At 61.1% G+C, this 27973-nt stretch overlaps 1 protein-coding gene across 2 annotated transcripts; it reads right to left on the reverse strand.

The window, feature by feature from the left end:
- Nucleotides 1–27941, reverse strand: FLNC (filamin C). 2 transcript variants are annotated; one of them, XM_070369263.1, is made up of 48 exons: nucleotides 27372–27941; nucleotides 22543–22791; nucleotides 20917–21014; nucleotides 20659–20809; nucleotides 20447–20565; nucleotides 20197–20274; nucleotides 19825–19987; nucleotides 19401–19601; nucleotides 17881–18018; nucleotides 17392–17518; nucleotides 17106–17242; nucleotides 16695–16888; nucleotides 16488–16601; nucleotides 15727–15870; nucleotides 15395–15518; nucleotides 15084–15244; nucleotides 14776–14866; nucleotides 14524–14693; nucleotides 14191–14308; nucleotides 13836–14098; nucleotides 12630–13227; nucleotides 11838–12011; nucleotides 11564–11726; nucleotides 11163–11323; nucleotides 10203–10377; nucleotides 10010–10132; nucleotides 9300–9456; nucleotides 9035–9224; nucleotides 8916–8939; nucleotides 8548–8795; nucleotides 8030–8110; nucleotides 7617–7716; nucleotides 7187–7327; nucleotides 6800–6928; nucleotides 6542–6715; nucleotides 5819–5980; nucleotides 5508–5711; nucleotides 4908–5060; nucleotides 4697–4819; nucleotides 4342–4584; nucleotides 3900–4169; nucleotides 3664–3801; nucleotides 3284–3399; nucleotides 2478–2610; nucleotides 2213–2389; nucleotides 1849–2067; nucleotides 992–1201; nucleotides 1–877 (listed from the first exon to the last, which is right to left on the reverse strand). In XM_070369263.1, the coding sequence occupies exons 1-48, from the start codon at nucleotides 27724–27726 to the stop codon at nucleotides 690–692; spliced, it is 8169 nt and encodes a 2722-aa protein (XP_070225364.1). In that variant the 5' UTR covers nucleotides 27727–27941; the 3' UTR covers nucleotides 1–689. The 2 variants fall into 2 exon arrangements, with proteins under 2 accessions (XP_070225364.1, XP_070225365.1); XM_070369264.1 differs by lacking the exon at nucleotides 8030–8110 and having other exon boundaries at nucleotides 27372–27940.
- Between the last annotated feature and the right edge of the window lie 32 nt (nucleotides 27942–27973).

The raw sequence follows: 27973 nt of genomic DNA on the forward strand, positions 1-27973 counted from the left end.
TCTGCGACAGGCCGCACTTTATTTGGAGTTTTCCGCCTAAACGGCTCCCAGCTGAGCCGCATGACATGTGCAAAAGCCCCCCAGAAAGCTGGGCCTCGCAGTGTGTAAAAAAGGCCCCCCCATGGGGCAGAGCTGTGCAATTATTAAAAAAAAAAAGAAATCAGTCCCCCAGGAAGCCTGGCTGGGGTCTCAATCGCCTGGGGCCAGGACATGTGTGCAGCTGCCGCTAGGTACACTTTCTCCTCTGACTGTGCTTCGTTTTCCAAGCCGTAACGCTCTGGGGTTGTGGCCACCAGAGGGGCTGGACGCAGTCCTCAGCGGCTAGGAGGGCTGGCTGGCAGTGCGATTTGAGGGTGACCTCTCTCACACATGCAGACACCCCCAAACACATGCTCCTCCACTGGCCTCAGCCCCACCAGAAAACACAGGGCTTCCCTGGCCCCCCAACCCCCAGTTCACCCTCAGGTCACATTTGAGGCGAGGGACACTGCCCTGAAACAGGCAAGGCCCTCCAGCCAGAGGGCCTGGCGGCGAGGGGGCAGTGCCACTCCGTCCACACCCCAGGGCAGGTGTTTGTGGTGTCTGATTCTGCGAGCGTGCATCTGGGTGTGGCCTGTGTGTGTGTGTGTGTGTGTGTGTGTGTGTTGGCCAGAGGTGGGGGCCGAGGCTGGGGGAGGCACTTCTGGGATTCAGGGCACATTGACTTTGAAGGGGCTTCCGGGGACACTTTCGTCGCCCCACTTGACGATGAGGATGTAGTCCCCTTTTTCCTTGACGGTGTAGGTGACGTTGTACACCCGGTTCCCCATGTGCTTCACGTACACCTCCTCACAGGGGGTCTTGGGCCCGTGCACGCCCACCATCATCATATTGGTGCCTGGAGAGAGAGGCAGTGAGGGACAGGCTCAGCCCTGGCACTTGGCCCCACGTTCGCACACACTTGCCCACCCTGGGAGACCGCCCCCGCTCCCCCGCTCTGCCCGCTGCCTGCCTGCTTTGCTGCAGTCCACAGTGAAGGAGTTCTTCTGGCCCACAAAGGCCTGGGACAGCCCGGGGCCCCGTGTCACCACCTTGCTGGCATCTGAGGAGAACTTGGGGATGGAGCTGTAGCTGGAACCCCGGCTTGAGGACGACTTGGTCACAGTCTCCACCAGAACCGTGGATGTTTCATGAAGGCTGTGGCCTCCAGAGAGCCGGGGACCTGAGGGGCAGGGTGGGGTGGCCACGAGCCGGGTCAGAGGCCTGCTCTTCCCAAGGTGGTAGGCCCCGTGTGGCGGCCCTGACAGCCCATGTTCCCTTCCTCAGCTGCAGCATCCTAGGAGCAGCAGCCCATTTCACACAGGGCTCTCGGGCAGGCCTGTCTCCAGGTCTGGGGCCTCCATGGCTCTGTCCACCCACCCCCCACCCTTCTGGGCTTTGTCTGGGACCCCAAGTCACACGGTAGGTAGAGCCCTGCTTTAAAAAGGAACAAGTATCCAACCAATCCTTCACACAGCTTCCAGAAGGAAAATCAGGTAAATGTCTGCTGAGCTCTGTCTTCTTGGAAGCCAGAAACGGGGATGCCAGAAGGGCAGAGTTAAGTGAAAACTTGGGGAGCCACCGCAGGGAAAAGATTAGTCAAGGGATGGACAGTAGAGAGGGATTTGATTTTTTTAAAATGATGTACACAAGTCCACACATAGAAGGTGGGGAATGGCACGTTGTGTAAAGCCAGGCGCACTTTATTCCTGGTAACCTGAAACACTGATGTTTGGGGCCAACTCTGACCCAGATGTGAACAGCCACTGGAGCCAGCCCAGAATAGGCTTCCAGCCCAGGGTGGGACCTCACCCCACCCAGGACACTCACCTGTGACTTTAGCCTTGAAGGGGCTGCCCACGATGTGCTGGGGGCCACCATACTTGATGGCAATGAGGTAGTTGCCAGGAGCCATGGGAGTATAAGTGACCACGTGACCCTCGGGACACTCCCGACAGTCCAGCTGCACCTTGGAGGGGCCGTCGATGGTGACAGACAAGGCCCCTGAGCCTGCATTCAGGGTGTTGACGATGAACTCCGACGACACGCCTGGGGACCAGAGGTAGCAAGGATGTAGGTAGAAGGGCTTGGGGCCCAGAGCTGGGATGGGCCCGGGCTCCCCGGAGCAGACCTCTGCCAGGACTGAGGGCTCATCAGCACTGTCCCACCCCTCTCCCCAGCCCCAGGCACTCACCTGTAGTGCCTCCCTCTAGCCCAGGACCATAGGCCGACACCAAGCCTGGGTCCCCAGCCTGGCTCTGCTCCCCAACTCGGATCTTGAAGGGACTGCCAGGGATGTGGGCACCGTTGAACTTGACGTCGATGGAGTGGACGCCATTCTCATGGGGGATGAAACGGATGGTGTGCTTGTCTGTGGGGGCAGAGGTTGGTGGGTGAGCCTTAGTCTTTCCCCTCCCCTTTCCAGAAGGTCCTAGCCTGGCAGGGACAGGCCAGCTCACCACTGTCCAGCTCGGAGACGTAGCACTCTTCCACGGCGCCCGAGGGCGTGTGCACCCTAGCGTCGATCACGCCCCGTGCACCGTTCAGCTGCACCGCAAAGGACGCCGGCTGGTTCACCTTGAGCCCGGTCTCCTGCAGAGACCACGGAGGGTGCTCAGACTCCTGGGAGGGCCTGGAGGGCTCATGTCTGCAGCCTGGCACTGATATCCCTTCCTGCCCAGCCCAGAGGCTCCCTCCTCCCACCCCCAGCTGCCCCCTGCCGCCTGACCCGGCTTAGGGAGGCTCTGAACAAGGCTGCGATGGGAGGCAGAGGCTGGGTCTTTGGCCTTGGCAACCACCTGCTATGAGGTGGGGCCACCTGGCTGTGCCAGGCATGGTCAGGGACCAGAGATGATATGCCCTGTCCTGGCTGGGGAGGTAAGACCCAGATACCATAAAGCTGGCCTGATAGCAGAGAACCCAGTGCTGGGATGGGAAAAAGAGGCATGTGGGCTGGACTGCCCTGGGGGCACTTGATGGGGAAGGTGGGGCCGATGGGGAGGTTTAGGGGGGCAGGTGGTGAAGATGAACCCAGTTCTAGGATTGGGAAGGGGGCGGAGGACACAGCAGCACCTGAGGCTGCCAAGACTACCCCAAGGGGCAGCTAGTATAGCTAGAGCCCCCTGTTGTCTAAACACTGGGAGAGAGGGGCCACCTGTATGGCCCTTCCAAGGTCACTGCTAAGTCCCTGGTCACATGGGCCTACCATCCTCTACTGCCCATCCCTCAGGGTGGCAGGAGGGCCCCATCCCCCCCGGGCACACACCTGGAGGCTGGTGACAGTGAGACGGCGAGCATCATCTGAGAGGGAGGCCACGGGTACCACGAAAGGGCTGTCTGGGATGTGCTCGTCGTTGAATTTGATGGAGACCTCGTAGTCACCTGGGGAGAGAAGACCAGTCAGCTCAAGCTGCAGGACAGGGGACAGCAGCGTGGGAAACAACCCCACCCTGATCTCAGTACCGGACAAGCTCCTAGGTCGAGCTCAGCTCTGGAGACACATGTTCCCAGGAGTGTAGGGTGGAGGGAAATGGGGCAGAGAAACTGCAGCGGCCCAGGTGAGGGGTTGGTTTGGGAGCCCTATCTCCTGCCGGGGCGAGCAGAAGCCTGGTCTGGAAAGTCAGGCAGGCCCAGCAAGATGCCCACCTGGCTCCTGGACAACATAGGAGACCCCACACGAGCCGTCCTTGCGGTCCTCAAATGCAATTTCCGCCTTGCTGGGACCCTCCACAGCGATCGATAGGCCCCCGGCACCTGCTTCTCGGGTCCAGATGCTGAACTCGGCTGGAGATGGAAACGGGACGGGGGCAGCTCTTCAGCACCGTCGCCTACCCTGCTGGCTGTCCTCCCCCATCCCCCATCCCGGGAACCTACCCCCTTACCTGGCACGCCAGCCACCCCTCGCTCCAGCCCCGTGCCTCCAGCCCGCACCTTGTGGGCACCACCTTCACCCAGCGGCCCCACAGTGAACTGAAAGGGGCTGCCTGGCACATGCTGGCCGCGGTACTTGACAGTGACCGTGTGGGGCCCCATCTCCTGGGGCACAAAGCGGACGCTGTATGCACTGTCCTCCCCCTCCACGATCTCAGCAGCTTCCGTCTTGCCCGACGGGCTGGTCACCTGTGCAGTCATGTCCTGAGAGCTGGCCTCACCTGCAGGGGGTGGGGAGTGTCAGGGCAACTCCGGGGCTGCTCCAGGCCCTCGCCCTTCCCTCCCTCCCTCAGTAAACACCCCCTCCTCTGCTCAGACCAGCAGCCTCCCCATCCTGTCCCGAGGGACAGAAGGCCCACCTCCCTGTGAAGAGCCCGGCCCGGTCCTGCTCACCCTCCTGCTGCCGGGTGATGCTGCCAAAAGAGCCCAGGCGCTCCCGGCCCAGGAAGTCCCCGAAGACGGCGGGGAAGGGGTCTCCGCCAACCTGGGTGGACTCCTCCACCCGCACCTCGCGCTTGGTCTCCCCGCCCCGTGTCTTGCTGATCTCCGTGCGCTCCGTGCGGGTGTATGTGTGGCTGCTGCGGGTAAAGGTGCGTGTCAGGCGCTCCTGGGCGGACACCATCTGGAACCAGTTCCCTGTGGGACACGTGGAGCGGGCGGAGGGGAGGGAGGTGAGAAATAAGCCAGAAGGACAGAGGCCCCGGGGACAGGCTCTGGGCCCTCCCCACCAGACTCTTCCGGCGCCCACCTGGGATCTTGAGGTTGAGGTCACAGGTGCTGCCGATGGTGGCGATGGATGGCGCCTGCCTGCGCCGGGTGATGCTTTCCTTCATGCGGCCCTCGCCAGTGACCTTCACTGTGAAGGGGCTTCCTGTAGGGACAAGAAAGAGTGGGTCAGCCACCTCAGGTCACTCGTCTCCAGCCTCCTGGTCCATCCCGGCCACAGCCCAGAGCCTTACCGGGCACGTGCTTGTCAGCAAACTTGATGTTGATGATGTAGGTGCCGGGTTCGGTGGGGCAGTAGGTAACTTTGCACGTGCCATCCTCCATGTCCTCACAGTTGATGTCCACCTTACTAGGGCCTTCAATACTCAGCCCCAGGCCCCCATAACCTAGCGGGAGGCAAGGGACACTTCTCCCTCAGTCCCCACTGCCATCTGCTCTCCCCTCCCCAAACCCCAGGCTCCGCCCAGAACAGACACCCAAGGGGCATCGTAACCACTAAGGAAAGATGGCTCAGTAGAAGGAGGGGTGAGCCAGGCAGTGACCCAGAGGGTCAGGGATAGGTAGTCTGGAAATTCCTCTAAGGCAGGCCTCTTGGGTTATGGTGAGTGAAGGAGAGAGAGACTCAGGATGGCTGAGCTTTCTCTTAGGCACAGGAGAAGCGACGGGGACATTTACTCTTCCCAAGTGGGCCCTAGAATGGGAATCTCAGCAGAGACTGGGCCAGGAAGTTCAGGAGGGGAGGGGAGGTTATGGTCCAGGGGCACTGGGAAGGAAAGGACTGGTCCCCACTTGAGGCACCAGCTGCAGTGAGGGGTCTCTGGGGCAAGAAGTACCTGCATTACGAGTGTCCACGATGAACTCCGCCACCTGGAACGTGTGTCCTTCCGACAGGCCCTTGCCCCAGACCCGCACCTTGCTAGCATCCCCAATCTCAGATGGTCCCACCAGGATCTTGAAGGGGCTGTTGGTGACATGCTTGCCACTCTTGCGCACGCTCACCACATGCTCCCCAACTTCTTTGGGGGTAAAGGAGATGCCTGTTGAGGGGGAGGTCAGGCATGAATGGAGCTCTGGGCCTGGCAATAGTCCTTTCCCAGCTCCCCCACCTTCCTTCCCTGGGCCCCTGCCATGGCACCACGCTCACCGATGTGCCGGTTGGGCAGACGCTTCAGCAGACAGGGCTCCTCGTTGCCCGAGGGGGCACGGATGCTGGCGGTCAGCTGGCTCAGGTCACTCTCGGTGATCTTCAGGGACACATCCGTGGAGGTGCCCACATTCAGCTGTGACGTCCTCATTGAGTCATCGCCTAGGGGAGAGTTGGCATGTCAGGCGGGGTGACTCCTGGCAGGCCCTGCCCTCGTGGGGATCAGGAGCCTCCCTGGACTCAACAGAGCCTTTGCCCACCCCCCTCAATCCCCAAAGCAGGCACAGAGAGACTGGGGAGAGCACAGTCTCCATGCACATGTTAGGGGCCCGAGATTAGGGATGAGTCAGCACCCCAGTCCTGAATGGGTTAAACCCCTAATTTACATAAATTTAAATTCGAGTCAGGTAATTTGGTAGGACCAAAAAAAAAAACTGAGACTAGACCACACAGCCCATTCCCTTACCTGCTGTGTGTTGCCCCTCCGGGCCTACCGGTTTCCTCACCTATCATCAACATCCTGACTTAAAAGACTTCGAGAGTGTGTTTTCAAAGGGTGGCTGAGTGTTTCTCACTTGCTGTAGAGAACAGCGTACTCCTTACACGTATCCAAAAATGACCTCTTCCACCTGGAGGGCACCCTACCCTAAACACCCCAGAGACTCGGACGTGCCGGGCTTGCACAGCCATTGTGTGCCGGGGTGTGCCCACGCGTCCACCCACCTGTGATCTTGGCTGTGAAGGGGCTCCCGGGGATGTGCTTGTCGTCGAAGCGCACGATGATGCTGTAGTCCCCGGGCGCCGTGGGGAGGTAGGACACGGTGCAGGTGCCGTCCTTGTTGTCCTTGCAGGTGATCTCTGCCTTGGACGGGCCCTCCACGGCCAGGGACAGGCCCCCTGCGGGTGGAGGCGGGGCGGCGGTCAGAGGGCCTCACCCCTGCCCCGCTGCCCGCCCCCAGCCCCTGCCGGAGCTCGCCTCACCTTCCCCGGCATCCTTGGTGACAATGGTGAAGGTGGCCGGTTTGTTGACCATGCCATGGCTCAGGCCTGGTCCGTAGGCGCTGACGTGGCGGCTGTTGATGGCGTCCACGTAGAACTGCAGGGGGCTCCCTGGGGGTGGGGGGGGAAAGGGGGCTGGGTCAGCAGTGAGCACAGGGGCTGCCTGAGCCCCCCTCAGACCCCCACACCTTCCCACAGCCTCCCCGCCAGGCCCTGCATCTGTGCCGACGGGGCCTCCCACCAGGACACCAGCCTTCCTGGGGCCTCACGCGTGTCTGCACACAGCACATGCTCAATTATGAGTGAAAGAAGGCCGATGAGGAGGAAGTCACTGTGGGCTCCCCTCAGCCCGGCTCAGCCCCGACTCACCAGGGATGTGGTTGCCGTCATACTTGATCCCCATCTGGTGCAGGCCCTTCTCGGTGGGCGCGTACCTCACCGTGATGGTGCCATCCTTGTTGTCAGTGATGTTGGGCCGGGCGGTCTTCCCAGAAGGCATCCGCACCTCCCCTGCCAGGCAGACACGGGTATGTGTGGGACCCCAGTTTCTCCCGGCTCCACCCCCTTGCTGTCCCAGGCTCCCCCGCTGCCAGGAGACAGCCAGGAGGCCTCAGGATGAATCCTGACCTGGGAGACAGAAGGCTGGAGTCTCGAGTTCCAGCTCTGCTCAGCTTGCTGTGTGACCCCGGGGAGCTTACTTCCCCACTCTGGGCCCCAGCTTTCATCTCTTAAGGAGGAGCTGGGCCTGGACACAAGTCCTCCCTTGGGGCCATCCTGCCACAGGGCCCTGGGGCAGTACCTGTGAGTTCCCCTTTCTGCACAGTGAAGGGGATGACCAGGTTGAAGGGTCTCAGCATGGACTCCATGGGTTCTGCAGGCACCACCGGCTCCTCTGTGGCCTGTGGCGGGGGAGAGGGAACAGTCACTTGGCTGGGAAAGGTCTGGGGAACTCAGACTGAGCCGTGACTGAAGTCAGAGAAGGTGAGGAAAGAGCAGGATGGTTAATGGTGAAACCAGAGGGCAGAAAAGGCGCGTCAGCTGCAAGAGAAGAGGTGCCGTGCCCAGCTCCGGGATCTGTCTGCCCCGCCTGACTTCCCGCCTGCTCCCCAAGATGGCCCCCAAACCATGCCCTGGCCCTGGCCGCCGAAGAAGAGAAGAGATGAAGGAAGAGGAGGTGGGGGGCGAGTGTGGCCCAGGTGGGAGGGGCAGTACCCAGTGTGTGGGATAGGCGCTGGGCCGGTGCAGCTGCGGCACATCAGGGGGCTCCTCCACGCGGGGCATGGCCTCACACGCCTGGGAGGCAAGGCACGGGAGAGTGGGGGCTGTGACAGGCCAGTCCCCACCAGCTCGGGTGACCACAGGCTGACTCAGAATGGCCCAGGGACCTGATAACCTGGGCTGCCCCCAGGGCAGGATGGCTATCTTGGGTGCTTTACTCTCCCGAGGGCTTCCCTGTCCTGCAGGGCCACCTGAGGAGATGGACGGGGACGGTGGGCCTGGGCTGGGGGTCAGGTTCCACCAGAGAGCTGCCTGATGCCCAGAGGGGCCAGAGGCAGGGCTGTGTGCCTCCTGGGTTGGGAGGCTGTGGGAAAGCACAGGCCCCACCCTGGAGCACTCTGGGCCCAGGATCCATCAGATGTGAGGACGGGTTCTGGGGTTCCTTGCTCCCACTAAGAGGGCCTGGCCCCCCTCCCTTCCACCCCCAGCTCTGCTGTGGCCGCTGAACTTACCAGCACGTGGAAGGGGCTGTTGGGGATGTGCTCGCCTCCGAAGCGAATGGTGATGACGTACTTGCCGGGCTCGGGTGCCGTGTAGTAGATGTCGAAGGTACCGTCGTGGTTCTCGACCACATCCACGTCGAGCTCCGCCCCGTCGGGTGTGGACACCGTGCACGTCACCTTCCCCTTGCCTGCGGCCTTGGCATCCACTGTGATCACCGTCTCCTCCCCAATCTGGATGCGAGGGCCCAGGCAGGCACCTGCCACACAGGAGTGCCCGGTCAGGGGTCCGTGGGACCTGTGCCCATTCCCCCCGCTCAGTTCCCAGCTGCCCCCATCACCTCAGCCCACACCAAAAAGAGAAGAAAAAGGACACTCACCCAGGCCGTGACCTCCAATGGACACTGGAAATAGAGAAAAGCGTAAGCCGCAGTGTTAAGGATGAGCTGGGGTGGGGGTGGGGGTGTGTAGGGAGGGGAGGGCAGGGGTGGGTGCCCACCTGTGACCAGGCACTTGCTGGCATCCCCAGTGGGCAGGGCATGGATGCGGAAGGGCGAGTAGGGGATCTCGTCGCCGCCATACTTGATGGTGATGGTGTACCGGCCGCTCATGTCCGGGAGGTAGGACACGGTGTATGTGCCGTCCCCGTTGTCTCGGATGTTGGCCTTCTTGGGCTTACCCTCAGGGTCCTGGGGGAGAAGCAGCGGTTAAGGCCTGCCTGTGCCCAGACCCTGGCCTGAGAGGTGGGCAGCACATAGACTCACCAGGATCTGGACAGTGAGCAAGCCCTCCCCAGCATCCCGGGCATCGATGGTGAACTCCACGGGCAGGCTGGCCGGGATGCCAGAGGCGTTGAGGCCAGGGCCGCTGGCCCGCACCTTGCTGGCATCGTGGGCTGGAAGCACCTTGATCTTGAAGGGGCTTGAGAGGCAGAAGGGATAGACAGTTGGCTGGGATTCAGGGGGAGAAGGAATCCCATCTCATTTTGGGCCTGGAATACCCCCTACATTCATGAGCAGGGGAGAGGAGTCCTGGCAGGGAGGAGGGACCAGGTCAAGCCTGAGTCTTAGAGGAGGGTCACAAAGGTGTGGCCCTGACAAAGCCTAGGCATTTCTTCTCCACTCTCTGGGAAGATGTTTCCGATGGTTTACAGGGAGGCTGCAGGAGGCTGCCCTGTCACACCTGTTTGTAGCCACATGGTGCCTTTTCCCAAGGTGCTGATTTTGTAGCTAACTAGGGGGACAGCCCAGCCAGAGGAGAGCCCCTGGGGCTGTGCCACCTCCAGGGTGGAGAAGAAGATGGGCAGGGGGCCCTGAGGAAGAGTGGGATGGTGCAGCAGAGAACAGATGAGGCGTAGACAAGTAGGGGAGTGTTTCCAGGGCCCTGGAGTGGCCCCGCAGCGGCCCCGCAGCTGTGGCCCTGGTGGGAGCTCCCCAGAGCCCAGCAGAGCACAGAACCCCAGGCTGGGCCTCACCTGCGTGGTACCTCCTGGTCGGCGTACTTGACGGCTACTGTGTAGGGCCCGTCCGTGGCTGGGGTATAGTGGACGGTGTGGGTGCCATCCCCATTGTCACGCACCTCCACAGGCTCGCCACACCTGGGCAAAGGGAATAGTCAGCAGAACCTCTTGGCACCCTTTCCGGCTCCTTCCACCCAGCCCCAGACACTCCATACCTGTGGGGCCCAGCACGGCCACCTGCAGGGGCGCCCGGCCAGCTTGGCTGCAGTCCACTGTGAAGGTCTGGGGTACCCGGGCCCTGACACCGGCTCCCAGCCCTGGGCCTGAGCACTTGACCTTTCCGGGGTCCACCACGTCCTTCACTGGCACCCGGAATGGACTCCCTGCAAGGAAGACGGTCGTCAGCCCCAGCCCACCTGCCCCAGAAGGTTTCCCCAACTCAGAGGACCCAGGAAAGCGAGGCTTCCCCTGCCTTTGAAATGCCCCTGGGATACCAGACCAAATGTGCAAACACTTAGAAACTTGCTAAGAAAACGTAACAAGGAGAAATAAACTTGGCTACAGAATATATACTCCAATAAAAGTAATAAAAGTAAAATTTAAAAACAAAACCCAAAAACTTGGCTACAGGCTGAGGCAGGGTGAATCCACTTATTTAGGCCACATGCCTGAAAGAAGGCCCTCCTAAATTAGTAAATTGCTAAAAGAAGTATTTGTAAAAGAAAATGAATTTTTTCCAGCATGAAATTAGATAAGTAGGGCGGGGACAGTCCCATTTCAGCAAGCCCGGGTAATGTGATAATTGAAGACACCAACCATTCCCCACCCCTGCTGGAGGGCAGGGGGGTTCCTGGCTTTGCTGACAGAGCAAGAGGGTGTGAGAGGCTGTCCTGACTGAGCCAGCGACACTGGCTTGGACTGTGAGTGACGGAACTCACGAGATCTGGTGCTCCAGGCAAAAGGGCCGAGACACCAGTGCTGGGCCTCTGGGAATGAGCTGTACCCACCGCCCTGCCTCAGCCCTCACTGTGGCAGCCGTGCCTGCCTGCTCCTTGTCCCTGCTGCTGGTTTGGGGCTTTGCTCCTCCTCCTACTTCCTTCCAGTTTCCCTCACGCGGAGCAGGCCCCCTGCTGGCCTCCCCGACACCCCTCCCGCCCCCAGTGCACACCTGGAATGGGCCGGCCCCCGAAGGTGATGTTGACGTCGTAGTCGCCGGGGGTGAAGGGGATGTACTCCACGGTGCAGCTCCCATCCTTGTTGTCCTTGCAAGACATCTTGGCTTCCGACGGGCCCTCGATGGCTAGGCCTAGGCCCCCGGTGCCAGCTCCCCTACAAGAGGACACCCCTACATCAGCGCCACAAGGACCAGTGAGTTGGGATGGAGAAGCAGGTGAATGGGGGTGCGGGGCTGGCTGAGATGAGACCAGCAGCTACAGCAGGGAGGTTTGCAGCCTTGATAGGGGGTGGGTGGGGATGAGGTCCATACAGGAGGATGAGGGGGAAGGGCAGGTGGCTGGGCTCAGGGTCGCCACAGCATCAGGGTCAAGGTTAGGAAAGGGGCAGGCGTACCTGGTTTCCACGGTGAAGCGGTTAGCCTTGTTGACCAAGCCCCCCTCCAGGCCCGGCCCGAAGGCCCGGACACGGGTGGGGTCACAGCCCTCAGTCACTCCCACACGGAAGGGGCTCTTGGGCACGGCCACGTCATCGTACAGCACCTCCACCAAGTGCGCTCCTGGAGGTCAGCCACATGGCGCAGGTCAGGGTGTGCGCGGTCCCCACCACCCGCCCCTCTGAAAACGCTGGGGCCAGACCCCCGGCGTCCCTGCCCAGCCCAGCCCCTCACCCTCTTCGTAGGCCGTGTACTGCACGCGGTAGGTGCCGTCCCCATTGTCGGTCACGTAGGTGTCCGTCTTAGCGCCCGAGGGGTTGAGCACGCGAGCCGTCACGTGGTTCCCACCCGTGGCTGTCAGGGATCTCGCGTCCACAGTGAACTCGGTGGTCACTTCACGCAGGACACCTGAGTCCCAGGAGACGAGTGCTCAGCCCTCACATGCCTGCCCACCCCTGCCCTCCCTCCCCAGCTCCGAGGTGGCCGCTCCTCTCCACCTGCTACTCCCCAGCCTGGACCATCCCCACAGCCCAGGCTCTGCTTCCCATAGCCCCTGCCTTCCCTCCCTTCAGCAGAGAGTGACATTCTGTTCACCTGAGTCTCCCCACCTGGCCGTGGGCCCCTGGAGCATGGGGCTGGCTCTTCCAACCCTCTGCATGCCCCACCCTACCTGGCCCAGGGTCTGGCCCCCAGCAGATGGTAACTCAGTCACTGAACTGAGCTGAACTATCTCCTGACTCTCGTTGCCCTCAACCCCAAAGCCTTCCCTCTGTATCATCAAGTGCAAGATTCTTTGATTTTCAGATCCGCTGATGAAAGTTGAGGATCTCCCGAGGAAAATGGCCACAGGCAGAAGCAGTCTTGCCACCCAGACCAAGGCAAAGCTCCATGCCCTGCCCTTGGCTTTGATACCTTCTCAGGGGTATCTGAGCCCCTAGGACGCCAGTGCTGCCCCCCAAGACCTCAGGCCCGCTTCTCTCTTCCCCTGACTGGTGACATGACCAGCTCCAGGTTTCTCTCACTCACCGTGCGGCTCCACACCAGGCCCTGAGACCTTGACCCCACTGGTGTCGACTGCGGGCTGCACATGGACGCGGGTGGGGAACTTGGGTACAGGGTGCCCGCCGTACTTGATGGTAATGGTGTAGGTGCCGGGGAAGGCGGGGCTGTAGGTGATGTGGTAGGTGCCGTCCGCGTTGTTGTGGATCAGTACCTCGGCCTTGACGCCGGCGTCCGACAGGATCTCAATGGTCAGCTCGGCCTCGCCTGCCTCTGAGCAGTCCACAGTGAAGGTGGCCGCCTCCCCAGCCTTGCCGCGCTCCAGGCCTGGCCCGCTGGCCCGCACCTTGCTTGGGTCAAACACAGGCCGGATGGTAGCCTTGAAGGGCGAGCCGGGGATGTGGGCTTCGGCAAACAGGATGTTGATGGTGTACTCGCCCGGCTCTGTGGGCAGGTAGCTGACGGCACAGGATCCATCCCCATTGTCCTGGCACTCAATCTTGGCCTCGCAGGGGCCCTCCACGGTCAACCCCAGGCCACCGGTGCCCGCTCCCTTGGTGTCGATGGAGAAGGGCGCTGGCGTACCTACCAGCCCGCCCTTGAGACCAGGGCCATAAGCACAGACCTAAAAGAAGGAGCAGGTGTGTAGGTTACCTCGACTGGTCCCACACCCAGCCTTCGTGGCTCCCAAATCAGCTAAGCACTTTCAACTGTAGCAGCTCCCACAGGCTGAGTCCTGATAACAATTCCATGTGAGGAAATGCACGGAGATTAAAAAATCTGTCCCGGCTGATGGACCTGGGGGTTGAAGCCCAGGTCAGATCCAAGGCCAGGCTCTTAATAACTAAGCTGTCTTGGTATGAGTTTTTATATATGGAATGGATAAACAAAAAGGTCCTACCGTATGGCACAGAGAACTGTATTTAATATCCTGTGATAAACTATAATGGAAAAGAATATTTTTTTAAATGTATGCATTTGTACGCATGTATAACTGAATCACATTGCTGTACAGCAGTAATTAACACAACATTGTTAACCAACTATACTTCAATAAAAATATAAAAAAACAAAAACTAAGCTGTCGCAAAGGCAAGTCCTGAGCTGGGGGACTGCCTTGGCTCTGGGCCCTGGCTGTGCTCACGCCAGGACATAAGGCCTCTGGCCTCAGCCCCTGTGAACTACCCACCTTCCCTATAAGCCCCCAGCTCCCACCCTCCCCTACTTCCTCACCTTGGAGGGGTCAGGGGGCAGGACGCCCTCCACGGCGAAGGGGCTGCCAGGCACCGGGTGACCATCATAGGTGATGTCCACCTTGTAGGGCCCCTCCTCAGGGGGCATGTAGCGCACCGCCTGGGTCTCAGCTCCACCGCCAGGCTCCAGCTTGCAGGGGATGGGTCGTCGGGAGGGCGAGGTCATCCGCACGTCCAGCTGGCCCTGACCGCCAGCCCCTCGTGTGTTCACAGAAAATGCCTGTTCCTGCCCTACAGCCACCTCTGTGTGGAGGGCGAGGGACACGGTGAGCAGAGACTCCAACCCACTGCCCCCCTCAACCCTCCTCACTGCACGGGCAGCTCCTCCCACTTACTGCTGTTGAGGCCTTGAACCTTGACCTTGCTGAGGTCCAGAGGCGGTGCCACGTTCACCACGAAGGGGCTCTTGGGGACAGGGTCGCCACCATAGGTCACTGTCACTGCCATGTTGCCCTAATGGGTACAGCAGGAAGTCAGAACTGAGGGGCTGAGACCCAGCCCGCCAACATGTCCTTGGCCAACACAGACCAGGGGCTCAGAGACCCATGGCAAGAGAGGACGGGGAGGCAGGCAAGGGGCCAAGATGCCAAGCAGGCCCTCTGGGGCTGGAAGAAGGAGCCCCACGCCCCCAGTCAGCCAGGACAGGAGGGCCGGGGAGGGGGGCACACCTGCTGCACGGCCGTGTACTTGACGGTGTAGGAGTAGTCGTGGTTGTCGATGATCTCGAAGTCTCGCACGGCTTCGCCCTTGGCGGCCCCAGCAAAGTGCACGTCCAGCTTGGCCTTGCCAGCTCCCTTGGTCAGCACGGTGAAGTGAGTGGGCTTCCCAACTTCCACACCTGGAGCGCCCATCCCGAGATGGTGGTGAGGGATTGGCGGCCACCCCGCCCCACCCCAGCCCCGCCCCGCCCAGACAGCTACCTGTGCGGTTCAGCCCAGGGCCCTCTGCCTTGACCTTGCTGGCATCGTGGGATGGGTCCACCTTGATGTGGAAGGGGCTGGCGGGGATCTCCTGGAGGGAGAAAAGGCTTGGTCAGGGTGGACACGGGCAGTGTCTGAAAAGAGTCCCTTGTCCCTTTTGCTTCCTCTGAGGCATATTGTCCACACACAGGAAGTGCTCAGTCAGGGGCAATAGAATTGTCCCCAGATGACAGCCTCTCAAGCTGCTGGTTGGGATCGGGTAAGGGGGTGAGGTTAGGGTTGATAACCAAAACCCAAGCACAGGGTACCTGGTTGGCAAACAGCACCATGATGGTGTAGCGGCCCGCCCCCGGAGGTGTGTACTTGACTGTGAAGGTGTCGTTGTCATTCTTGATGATGTCAAAGTCGATGTCAGCCTCTGCGGGGCCCACCACGCCGGGGGCGCACTTGATGCCAATGCTCACATCGCCTGAAGGGAGGCAGGCACGAGGCCATGAGTTGGGGGCTCCACAACCTCCTGCACGTGACAGGTCCCACTCCGGGGAACAGGTGGAGGGCACCAGCGCCTCCTGCCCGGACACCCCCGGCCGCGCCCCCCACTCCCTGCTCCTGGATGCACCTTGCCCTGCTTCGCTGCAGTCCACTGTGAAATAGGTGGGCTCATTAGCCTTGAGGCCTGTCTTCTCCACGCCGGGGCCGTACACCTTCACCCGCTCGGGGTGGCTGCCCTCTCCCACGTTTACCTGTGGGGAGGAGTCGACGGTCAGCGTGGGGCCCCTCCCTCAAGGTCCATCCCTTCCCCAGCACTTCTAGGCCCGGTCTTAGCCTTTTCACAGGGGCCATGAAGTGGGGAGTGGGGACAGGGCCCAGAGACAGCCAACATCCCCCCGCTTGGGGTTCCACCCTCCCTCTGGGGTTGCTGGCAGGGGGCACGGGGCTTGGAGGACACACCCGGAAGGGGCTCTTGGGCACGTTGACGCCTCCCCAGGAGACAATGATGGTGTGCTTAATGGGCTTGGTGGGGACGTAGGAGCAGCGGAAGGTGCCGTCGCCATTGGGGATGACCTTGATGTCGATGGGGCAGCCGTCGGCGTCCTGTGGGCATCACCCAAAGCAAGGTTCTTAGAGCACCCCGGCCATCTCAGAGCGCCTGTGCCCTCTGCTGGGCTACTTGCCCACCATCAAAGCCCCTCCCCGCAAACAGATCACAGACCTCCAACCACTGGAGCCTAGTGCCAGAGCTCTGGGGGCCAGGGCACACCCTGGAGAGCTGAGGAACCAGGGGTCACACAGGGGTCATCTGTGTGGCCTGGTCTCTGAGCCTAGGTCTCCAAAATGTGTTGTCAGGGGAAAAGGCTCAGCTAAACCAATGTTCTTAAAACTGAATAAACAAACTTTAAAAAAAGAAACATCCTCCTGGACCAAAGAACATATTCATTAACCTCTAGGGGTCAAAGGACACCATTTTGAGAAACTCACCTGGAAACCAATGTCTTAACTCAACCATCTTTAAATTGCAAATAGTTAGCATAAAAATACATATCTGGTACAATGTTTTTTAAGATTATCATCAATAAGAAAACACAAAACTTTAGACTTCCCATAGTTCAAATAGATTCATGAGAATCATTCCTGTAATGCCTTGAGGCCCTTTTCTCTAACCTACCCTACCCTCCCAGGGTGAGGGGCAGAAAGACGGGGCAACACCCTACCTGGGCGTAGAGCTTCAGGTCTCCCTTGCCAGCAGCCCGGGCATCGATGGTGAATTCTGCTGGCTTGTCCACAATGCAGCCGGTGGGCTCCAGGCCGGGCCCAAAGGCCTTCACCTGTGCAGGGGAGAGAGTGGAGGGCTGAGCTGGGGACGGGAGGAGGGTCTGTTCACCCTGGTGCAGGCCCGGCTACGGGAGCTGGGGACACACCTTGTCCGGGAAGCAGTCGGGCGGAGCTGGCTGGATGTGAGCGATGAAGGGTGAGTCTCGGATGTCCTCGTCGTCACAGATCACGTGCACCGCATACTCCCCGGGCTCCGTGGGCCAGTATCGCACGTCGCAGGAGCCGTCTCCCTTGTCATCACACTCGATCTTGGCCTGCGAAGGCCCCTCAATGGAGAAGCCTGGGGCAAAGGTGGGGGAGGGTCAGGGGGCACCAGAAGCGACTTGGACACCCAGACAGGTCCCCCATCACTCTCCCAGCATCACCACCCCAGTCATGCCCGTTCCAGCGCCTGTCTCATCTCAACACTGGCCCAAATTCCTGCCTCCTGCCCCCCAGTCACTCCCCAGTGTCCCTCCATCACACCACTCCCCGGAATTCCCACTTCGGCCACTTACCCAGTGTCCCCACCTCTGTGCCAATGGCCTCCACCACAAAGTCGGCTGACTTGCCCACCTGGCCAGTTTCCAAACCGGGACCCCAGGCCCGGACCTTCTGTATGCCTGCCTCTGGGCTCACCTGCACCTCAAAGGGGCTGGGAAAAGAGGGAGCTGGTGTCAACACCCGAGGTGCCCCCACCAGAGGTAGCCCTCTTCGCTTCACTCGGAGCCCCAGGCAGCCTGCCTCCCTCCACCCACCCTGTGAGGGCCCAGGCTGGAGGGCTCAGGGCTGCGTGGTGCTCACCTGCGAGGAATGGCGTAGCCGCCCCATGTGATGGTCACCACGTACTTCCCGGGTACCACGGGGTAGTACTCACACTCGAACACGCCATCCCCGGCCTCCCGCACCTTCACCGGCTCCTCTGTGCCTCCTGAGGAGACGTGGGAAGCGGAGGATCAATGATCTGTGCGTCTCCGCACCTCAGTCCCCTCAAGGACCCCTGGGACTGTGCTGTGGGACAGTCCCTGGCTGAGGACAGCGCTGCTCGCGGGCACGGTGAGCAGGCACCGTGTAACAGCCTAGTGCAGCCTTCCCAGCTTGCAGCCTGGGAGACTGAGCCAGGCAGGGCGGTTCACCTGAGGTCCCACAATGTCTCTGGTCAGTGTCTTTTTGGAGCCCCTCCCCCAGGGAGGGTGCACAGTGCTGTCATTGCCATCAGGGGGTCAGAAGCACTGGTTGCCTTTCCTCCCAGCTCCCCGACCCCCCACCATGGCCCTGGGCCCTGGTACTCACTTGGTCCCTTGACTGTGACCTTGAGCTCCCCACTGCCAGCACCCTTGGTGAACACCTTGAAGTCAGCCACTTCTTTGACACGCACACCCTTGGGCTGCAGGCCCCGCCCAGAGGCCCGGCAGGCGTTGGGGTTACAGGCTGGGAGGAAGAGGAGAGGTGAGGTTGAGGGCGCTGAGGGGCCCTAGATGGAGCCTCAGCCCTTACCACCACTTGTCCCCACCTCACTGTGCGCAGTCCTGCTGACCAGCCCGCCCACCCCGTCCTCTTTCCCCAGGCGCAGGCCGTGGCCTCATGCAGCCCTCCCCTGTTGCTCCCTGGCACCCCCAACACGACTGAGAGCCATGCTGGGCAGGGCACAGCCACAGCTCCCCCAGACCTCCGTCCCCAGGCTGGTTACAAGAAACCCTTCCCTCGGGTCTCCTTGTCAAGATCACTTGGGACAAAGGCCGGGCGGAGCCCAGAGCTAAGACAGACTGGGAGGGGCCTTTCATTCACCCCACGGCCATCCACCTAGAGCCATCTGAGCCTTCTTGGAGCCACCACAGCAGCTTCAGGAACCGAGTCATGCCACAAAACACTCAGCCACACCATGGAACGAGGGAGGGTCGTGTAACGAGAAGCCTGCCACAGATCACAGGCAATGCATAAAGGTCAGCCTGCTGTGGAACGCGGCCGGTGGCAATGACTTTGCTGCTGAACACAGACCAAAGGACAGGGATCTCAGCCTGCCACGGGACACATAAAATGGCTCAGAACCCACGGGGTGCCACCAAACAGGCAACGATGTATCATCCATCCAGGCCTGCCCTGGAACACAGACAAACGGCACAGCATCTGGGGACTGCCACATAACAGGCGACGGCACGGAACCCAGACCCTTCCCACAGAAATCACCAGGCCAGTCCCAGGAGACCAGAGCTGCCACAGAACAGAGGCAAAAAGGCGCGGAACCTGGGCCTGTCACAGAATGCCACGGAAGGGGGGGCGACTCCACCCCGCTCGCGCCATGCCACACAGCACAGGTGAGGCCAGTCAGCTATGGCCATGCCCGGCCCGCCTCTGCTGGCGTGTACTAACGTGGCACCACTTTCTTGGCCTGGTGGACGATGGGCACAGAGGGGGCGGGCGGCGGCGGCAGGGGCTCTGAGTGGCGGAGAGAAAGTGGGGAGTCACTGCCTGAGAGCCTGGTGCAAGGCGGGCCCATGAATATGCCCTTCCGCCCACATGGTCCGGTCACTTCCTCCTCAGCCCTTCCACCGTGGCCCCTGTCTGGTATCCTTCACAGTGACCTGACCGACCTCGGGGGCAGGGGCTGACAGACGAGCTCTCGGGAGCCCCACCCCGGGCTCTTCTTTCTGCCCACTTTAAGCCGGCAGAAGGCTCCCCCTGACCCCATCCCCACCCACCCCCACCCCCCGGTTGCAGTGCTTCTTGTCCCGTAAGTCCTCAGACTCGGTGGCAGCACTCTGCGTCCTGGCCTTTGGCGAGGGGGCTCATGGGGGTGGGTGAAGGGCCTTTACCTTCTGCCACGTGGACGGGGAAAGGACTGCGGGTGATGGGGGCTCCGGCGAAGGCCACGTGCACTGTATGGGGTCCCTCCATCACAGGCCTGTACGTGCAGCGGAACGTGCTGTCGCCCTTGTCCTCCAGGGCCACCTCCACAGTGTCCCGCCGGCCCTGCGGGTCCACGATCACCACGGCAACATCCCCAGTGCCGGCCCCTGTCATGACAACAGCCGTCAGCCCCTCCTGCTCGGGTTTCCTCACCCTGAGACCACGGCCCCCAGGCACCCCCTCCCACCAAAAAAATAGTCATGGGGTGTCCCTCCTGCTCGGGTTCCCTCACCCTGAGACCATGGCCCTCTGGCCGGGCCCTGCCCCTGGCCCCCAGGTCCCCCCACCATGAACAGTCATGGGGTGTCTGGTGGAAGGGCCCATCCCCACCTGCGGTGTAGATGTCAAAGTACGTGGGTTTGTTGGCCACATTGCCCACGGGCTCCAGGCCGGGACCACGGGCTGACACCTTGTTAGCATCTCCCAGGGCCATGCCCACGTTCACCTCAAAGGGGCTGCGTTCGATGTTCTGACCAGCAAAGAGCACGGTCACCTGGAGGTCAGAGGCCAAAGGTGAGCTTCTGGAAGAAAGCAGCTCTGAGAGGGGGGTTGAGGGGCGAGGCAGAGCCAAGCGGGGTGGCAGGCAGGTGGGGCTGGTGCATGGGGGTGGGGCGGGGTGTGAGCTGAGGGAGGGGTCCATTCAGCCGGATGCAAGGATGTGAAAGGAGTGGGGAAGACATGGGAGGGCCTACAGAGGGATACCTTGTGCAAGCCGGCGACCTTGGGCACGTAGGAGACAGCGTAGGTGCGGTTCTTGTCATTGTTGGGAACCACCTTGGCCTACGGGAAGGGAAACAATCGGCGTCAGAGCTCCTTCTGACCCCACGCCTTCTGCAACCCCCATGGTGAGGCCTCCCCTTCTCCAGCGTTGGAGGGTGCCCCCAGCAGCCATCGCCAGCCCATTCCGCTGTTGGTCCGTGCTCTTGTCCGATCCCCAGTGGCCTCTCCATACCTCCTCGGTGTGGCCCTCAGGATCCTCGATGTAGACCAGAACCTCGCCTATCCCAGCGTCCACTGTCTGCACGGTGAAGTGGGCAGGCTGCAGCACGGTGTTACCCTGGGGCTCGATCCCTGAGGGCAGAAGGCAGGGCTGCAGAGTTTAGGGAGAACCATCCCAGCCCGTGTCCAGCTGCCCAGCGAAGACCGTCAGGGCTCAACACATACCAGGCCCATAGGCGATGGCCTTCTTGGGGTTCAGTTGCTTGGAGCGAACGGGGGCACCAGGTTTGAGTTTGGCCTTGGGGAACTGGGACAGGTAGGTCATGACCGAATGTTCATCCACGTTGGGGTCCACGATCTCCTCGGGAGCAATCACCTGCCAGGGAGGAAGGGAGTCAGAAAATGTCCTCTGTCCCCAGCATCCTGCCCAGGTAGACCCAACCCCACCCTGGCCCTCTCCGGGTCCCTTTGCCCTCTGCCTACCTGGGGCACCCCGAGCCAGTCGTCCGCCTGCTGCATGGCCTCCCGGGCGTTCTCCACAGGCTGGTTGGGATCCCAGGCCTCCCAGTCAGGGCAGAGGCCTGGAGAGATGATGGAGGGAAGCAATGATGAGGGGGAAGCGGTCAGCCAAGACACAGAGCACTTGCTCCACCAACACCCTCCCAGGCCGTGGGTTCACACCCGCTTCCCATACGGCCCCAGGCCCCTGACCAGCAGGGTTCCTGCTGACCCCCAACCTTACGGCCCGTCAGCCAGGATGCCCATCACTGTTTAGACACATTGCAGCCCTCCTGAGCACCAACAATGAGGCCTTTCTGCCCCAGCTGACGCAGCCTGGCACCAGTCCTGCCAGCCGGCCTCCGGCCTGCCCAGGCCCCAGCACCAACCCTGAACACCAAACCACAGGGAGTGCACCCCTTGCAGACCCCCTGCCTCATTCCAGCAGGCTCAGAGGTGGGCAGTCCCTGTCCCACAAGTGCCTCTGACCCATCTCCTGAAAGGTCTCCTCACAGCTGCCCTGAAGCCCTAGTGTCCATGCACTCCCCACATGAGCCGCAGAGCATAGGGCTCTCTCTGCTTCCTAACTTCCGCCTCGGGGAAATGAAGGCACTGAAGGGCTTGTTTGAGAGGCCGAGTTCTCTCTGGCCGCCTAGAGCCCAGCCCTCCTGATGGGAGGACAGCTGAGGCAGCCACAGGTCCCTCCTGGGAAAGGCTGCATGGTTAGGGGGTGCTGGATCCCAGCCAGAGCTGGCGGAGGAGGGTGATGCTCCCTGGCGGGGAGGGGACCAGCTCAAAGGCTGGAATCCATGACTGGCCAGAACAGCTGAGCTCACTGCTGGCAGCCGAGCCAGCCGTGGGCAATGGCTCAGCAGCTGGGAATGCTTCCCAGGCAGTCGGTGCCCCCTCCTCCCACCCTTTGCTCCCCGGCTGACCCCAGGCTGGGGGAGGATTCCCCCAGGGGGACATGGCTCCAAGAGGTGGGGAGACGACAGATTGTCTCAGGAGATGAGGGTCAGAAAGGGAGCTGTGTGTGGGGTACTGTTCTCATCTGTGATGTCTAAGTCTTCTCATGGGCCCTCAGTAGCCCCCACCTGCCCAGGCCAGGCCTGGGTCACCTGCCCCTGGGGCAGTGTCCCACCAGCCTCAGACCACATCATCCTGGGTCTCAACCCCTTCTCAAAGCTATCCCAGGGGCTTGCAAAGAACAGCCTTCTCCAGGCCTAAAGTCCTGGCCTTCTCTCTACAAGTCCCACCACATTTTCTTTCTGCTGGCTGAGCAGAAATGACCCTTGTGTAGCAAAATAGGAAGTTCACGGAGCAGGGAGTTCCAGGTCCCCGCCGGCCTCTGATTCAGTTCCGCCACAGATAAGCTGTGTGACCTCAGACAAGTCACTGGCCTTCTCTGGACCTCTGTGTCCTTGCCACTGCAGGATCTGGCAACTCACTGGGAAGGGTCCAACTCCAGCAGTGATTCTCAGCTGGAGGAGGAGGCCCTGATTCCCCCAGCCCTGGGACACACATTCTGACAAACACAAGCCTTGGCATCACCAGCTCATCCCGCACCCCTTCCCGGGTCAGGGAGCCACAGTGTGCCGTGGGTCCACTCACCAGGGGCACAGTTGTCCACCAGGGCGCCCAGAGCTTTGCCGTCCTGCCAGTCCCGGTTGAAGTTGGTGATGGGCAGCTGGGGCACCTTGTTCTGGATCCAGCCGAGTAGACGCTGCTTGGGTGTCTGCTTGCGGGCATCCTCGTCGTCCTCATCCTCCCACATGGGCATAGAGATGGAGTAGTGTAGGATCAGGGTCCAGATGAGCCCCAGGATCAGCTTCAGGTTCCCATCCACGATGGCCTTGCTGTCTGCAGGGAGGAGGAGACAAGCAGGGCTCATGAGTGCCCCACTTCTGATGCAGCACCCTCCCTCTCCTGGCCCAGCTTCTGAGGCTGCTGCTTAAGCGTTGGGTCTGGACTCCTCCTGGAACCTACCACTTCTCTGCCTACCACTGTTGCATCCCACAAGGCGCAGTCTTTGATGTACCTCCCACCCGCTTCAGAACATGGCTGCATCCCAATATGTCCCTTGGGCAGGTACTTTCAACTCTTTGATGGCACTTGCATGGGCCTTCTATCAGGCTACAAGCATCTATAGAGTTATGCAAGATTGTAAGTCTCTAGGGGCAGACACTGTTTTGTTTTGTTTCCTTTCTTCTTTGTGTGATATACAACAAACTGTACATATTAGAAAGTACAACTAGATACGTTTTGACAATATGTGAAAAGTGAAAACATTAGTCGCTCAGTTGTGTCCGACTTTGCGACCCCATGGACTGTAGCCCGCCAGGCTCCTCTGCCCATGGATTCTCCAGGCAAGAATTCTGGAGTGGGTTGCCATTCCCTTTTCCAGAGGATCTTCCCTACCCAGGGATTGAACCTGGTTCTCCTGCACTGCAGGCAGATTCTTTACCATCTGAGCCACCAGGGGAGCCCTACCTTTGACAGCATGTGCATAACCACGAATCAAGATAGTAAACACTTCCACCCTTCCTCAAAGTTTCCTTTCTTTTGTGATCCATCGCTCCTGCCCCTCCTCGTCTATCTTTTGAGACAACAATCTGCTCTTGGTCACTATACATTAGTTCGCATTTTCCAGAGTTTTATATGAATAGAATCATAGAGTATGTATCTTTTTTGTCTGCCTTCTTTCACTCTAGATACTGTATTTTTCTCTCCATATATTCAGAGCCTAGAACTTAGTAAAATCTCAATAAATACTGGTTGAATGAACATTTTAAAAACTGAAGTTGGAGAGGAGTGGGACCAACCTGGTTCCAGCCAAATTCTCCTTTGAATGCTATAAAAGGCTTTTGGAACCAAGTTCTGGGAGGAGGGGCTGGGGACAGTACACATTCTGTTAATGGCAGGGACTAGTGAGATTTCACAAGAGCTGGGGGAGTGTTACCCATGTGGACTCAAGTCTCAGGAGCTGAGACTCTAGACTCATCCCGTCCCTTGATAAATATTATGGACCAGAACTCCAAGATTTGGGGGCTGGCGGGGCAGGGAGGGGGTGGTGCGCCTAGTTCCCCCGTAACAGCCAGAGAGAAACATCCAGGAGCTGGAGGTGGCCTAGAGTACAGGTCATTGGAAACCAGCTTACTTGTAAAGGACAAGGCAGGCCTGAAATCCACCAGCTTCCCTGAGCACTGCTTTCAGGAGGTTGGGAGGGGGTGAAAGACTCAGCCTTGTTTACTGGTGTTACCCGAGAGATGGGAAAGCGTGGTGTTGGAGGTTAGGGTTATATCTTTTCCTGCCCACCCGGCCTAGATCTTGGAAGACAGCCTTTAGAGAGTAAAGATCCCAAAGGTGTCTCCCCTTACATATCTTTTCCAGAATGCGCCCCCCACACACACACCCTGTCCCCAGCATTTCTCCAACCTGCCCCCTGGAGGGGAATCTCAGTCTCTCTGTCCCTCTGATCTTGGGCTCTGGTCCCCTTGGCTCCCCCACCCTTTCACTGATTCATCCTTCCTTCCCCAGCAGCTCCCCAGGCCCGCCCCCTCTCCCCCTGGCTCTGCTGCAGCACAATGGTTTGGCAGCTTGCAGATTCCATGACACACTCACTCCCAGCCTCCCGGTGCTTTGGTGCGGTCTCTCTCAAACACACACAGGCCCAGGACACTTTCACACAGCCTTGACACCAAGGGCCTCACGGCCTCTCACAACCCTGACAGCCTCCAAAGCTGGTGCTCACACACCCAGAAGTGCTTCTTGCAAACTGAAGCCAGATCCTTGGGAGGGAGGCCCTGAGGCCCCGAGGATCACCAGGATTGGGAAGAGGTGGGGGGGAGGGTGAGGGGGGTCATTCATATTTGCTGCAGGGAGAGGTTTCTCCCCAGCAACTGGCCTTGGGCCAGACAGCAAGTGGCAGGAGAGGGGTGGGTCCAGAGTCCCACTCTGGGAGCAATGACCTTCCTCGCCCTCCTCCCCATCGGAGGCCAGGCAGAGGAGGGGAGCTCTGCTCAAGCCAGGCCTCTTCCTTCTTCGCACCCCACTGGGGATACCACCAAAGGGGTGGGAGGAGCTCCAGAGCTAGTCCCTGAGGGCACCCCAGGCCTTCGGTGGAGTGGGGGGAAAGGAGAGGACCAGTGAGGGAGGGGCCGGGACAGCTGCTGCCCCCTCCAGCCCCTCCCTCGGCGGTTGGCTCCAGGAGAAGGAATAGCAACTGGGGAACAGCTGCGGGGCTGAGCGGCCTCTAGGCCTCTTTGTTCGGAGGGGCGGAGGGGGTGGTGCGGGTAAGGAGGGCACACCGCCCCTTCAACCCAGACTGTGTACCCGGCCCTCCTTCAGAGGAACTGCTCGATGCCCAGCTCCCACTCCACTCCTGGAAAGGGACATGGGGGTGCCTAGAGGCTCACATTCAGTCCTGAGATGGTACCCAGAGAAGCCCCCGTCCCAGCCCCTTCCCACCACTAAGCGGGACCAAGGGAATCAGAGGAAGCAGAAAGGGGGAACCCTTGACATCTCCTTCCCCATGGATGGGTAGCCGCTGCTGTCTGTGCCCCCTCTCCTCCAGCCTCCGCCTCGGGCCCAGCAGCTGAATTGCTGACAGCTTATCTCATCAGCAGCGGGAGTCAGCCACTTGGCCCAAATGGGGAACAGTTCCCTGCAGGAAAGGGAAAGAAGGGTTCCTTCCCGCCCCCAAGCCAGCTTTCCCTCCTTCCCCCTCTATTCTGAGAAGGCCTCTCCATACACAGTTGAGCCAAGGGGGCTGGAGCCAGAGGCACCACCGTTGGGGAGGGGAGAGGTGTGCGCTCAGGAAGGATGAGGCCAGGAGAGGGGCCAAGCGCCCCCGCAGCAGGGAGGGGAGGGGGAGGCCGAGCCATTTCCTATAAAGTCTTGGTGAGGCCCCAGGCTCTCCCCTCGGGATCCCACCTGGGACAGTCAGTCCAGGCGGTCAGATCGCAGCTGCCAGGGGGGGTGGAAGGGCCCAGGGCTGACTCCTCGCTGACCCCTGGCCCCCCCCAACCACACACACTCTTGGGCAGCCCTCAGTCCCACTACACACACCAGGGTGGCCCCTTCCCCCACCCCCTGTCCTCAGCCTTGTCCTCTGGAAAGCTCAGAGACATCTGCTGTGTCACGGAGGCAGGGCTATTTCCAGGCTGGAGCGGGTGGGGTGGTGGGGGGGGCAGTATTGGGGCAGGAGAGGGTAAGGCGTAGAGGGGACTGGACAGGGCCAAAGGGCCCCAGACTGACCTCAGCTACTAATTCAGGAGGCCCAGAGATGCCCTGAGGGAGGCTGAGGATGGACAGACCTTCAGTTATCTGAAGAAATCTCTGGGGCAGCCTGGGGGTAGGCATTGGGCCCCCTGTGAAATTCCCCTTCTGGGGCCCTGGGGTGCACCCCATCAAGGGGCGCTTTCCTGAAAATCACATCAGGACACTTAACAGCTCACCATAGGGGTAAGGGTCTTGCCCAGGCCCCCAGCCTGAAGGGGTGACTGCAGAGCTGAGAGGGAACAGCCAACTCCTAGGCTCTCAGAACCCATCCTTGGCTCCCCCAGCTCCCCAGCTTGGAGTGCCTCCCCGCCCCCACCCAGCACTGACACACCTTCCAAATCTGGTTACACTCAATGACTTCCTCCCTTTTCCAGGCCTTGCCTCCCTCCCCTCAGCCCAGATCATTAGCTGTAGCCAATCGGGGCTTAGGGGGTGGGCTGGGGCCGGGAGTGGACGGGAGGGAGCCCCCTCCCTGGCCTGCTGAAGCTGATGGAGGACAGGCAGGGGTTAAGGCTGCCTGCGCTCGCTCAGAGCCTTTTTAGGTTTCCGAGGCCGGGCCCTGCCGGCTCTGGCCCCTGGGCCTGAACCCAGCTGCCGAGCACATGCCGGCGGGGGGCCCGGGCCCCGTGCCCGCCCAGCCACCCGCTCTCCCGCTCTCCTTGGGATCCCTGGGACCGGGCAGCGATGGGGACCTGCCTTCAGCCTCTCCTCCCCGGTGGAGGTGCTGGGAGACTGGGAAGCCATTTGCTTTGTCTGGGGTGGAGGGGGCGGCCCCGGGAATCGGCAATGAGCTTTGGCCCCATCCTCTCAAGCCTGGGCTGAGGGTGCGGGTGGCAAAAAAGGAGACGAGCGGGTAGAAGCAGGTTGGCCAAGAGCGTGCGAGGGGAGCTGAAGCTGGAGGGCTCAGAAACGGCCTGGGCTGGATGCCCCCGGGGGCCCCCCTCGGGATGCCGGCCGACCAGGGCGGCGTGTGAAGGCAGAGCCCCCTCGGGGCTGGCGTGGGCGGGCTCCGGGAGAACCGGGGCAGGATCCTCTCCCGGTGCCGGGCCCCCCACCCTCGGCCCTGCCTCGGCTCCCCGCGCGCCCTCCCAGCCCCGAGCACCCTGTCCCCGTGGGCCAGCCCCTCGTCGGGGTACTGCCCCCTCGCCGCACGCACTGACCGATGGACACCAGCTTGATGTGCTCGCGTTCGAGGAACTCGAGGGCCACGGACACGTTCTCCAGCTTCATCTGGCGGAAGTTGGGGCGCGGGTGGAACTTGCGGTACATGCGCTTCTGGCTGAGCACCTCGAGCAGCGCTATGAGGCGCAGCCCGTCGCTGAGGTCGCGCTGCAGGTCGGTGAGGCGCTTGCCCACGCACTTGAGGTGCTCGTTGCACCAGCGCGTGAAAGTGTTCTGCTGGATCTTCTTCCACGGCGCGTCCTCGGCCAGGTCCTTCTCCGTGGACGGCATGTCGTCCACCTCGTCGCCCAGGCCGAAGCCCGGGGCCTCGGAGTAGCCGCTGTTGTTCATCATGCTGGCGCGGGCTGGGGCGGGGGTTGGGGGCCGGCGGGGCTCGGGCTAGTGGGGCGCTGTCCGGGACAGGACCGGCGGCTGTGCGCTCCGCGGCTCTAAACTTCTCTTGTGCCCCTGGCTGGCGGGACTCGGGCGGGCCTCCTCGGCTCCTTGGCCGCGCTCTGTCTGTGTGTGTCTCTCTCTCCCTCCGGGGGCGGAGCGGTGCTCTGGAAAGTGCGGGCCGGGCTGAGGCGGGGGGTTTAAGAAG

Source organism: Bos mutus, chromosome 4 (genome assembly GCF_027580195.1).
Source record: "Bos mutus isolate GX-2022 chromosome 4, NWIPB_WYAK_1.1, whole genome shotgun sequence".
Taxonomy (NCBI): Eukaryota; Metazoa; Chordata; class Mammalia; order Artiodactyla; family Bovidae; genus Bos; species Bos mutus.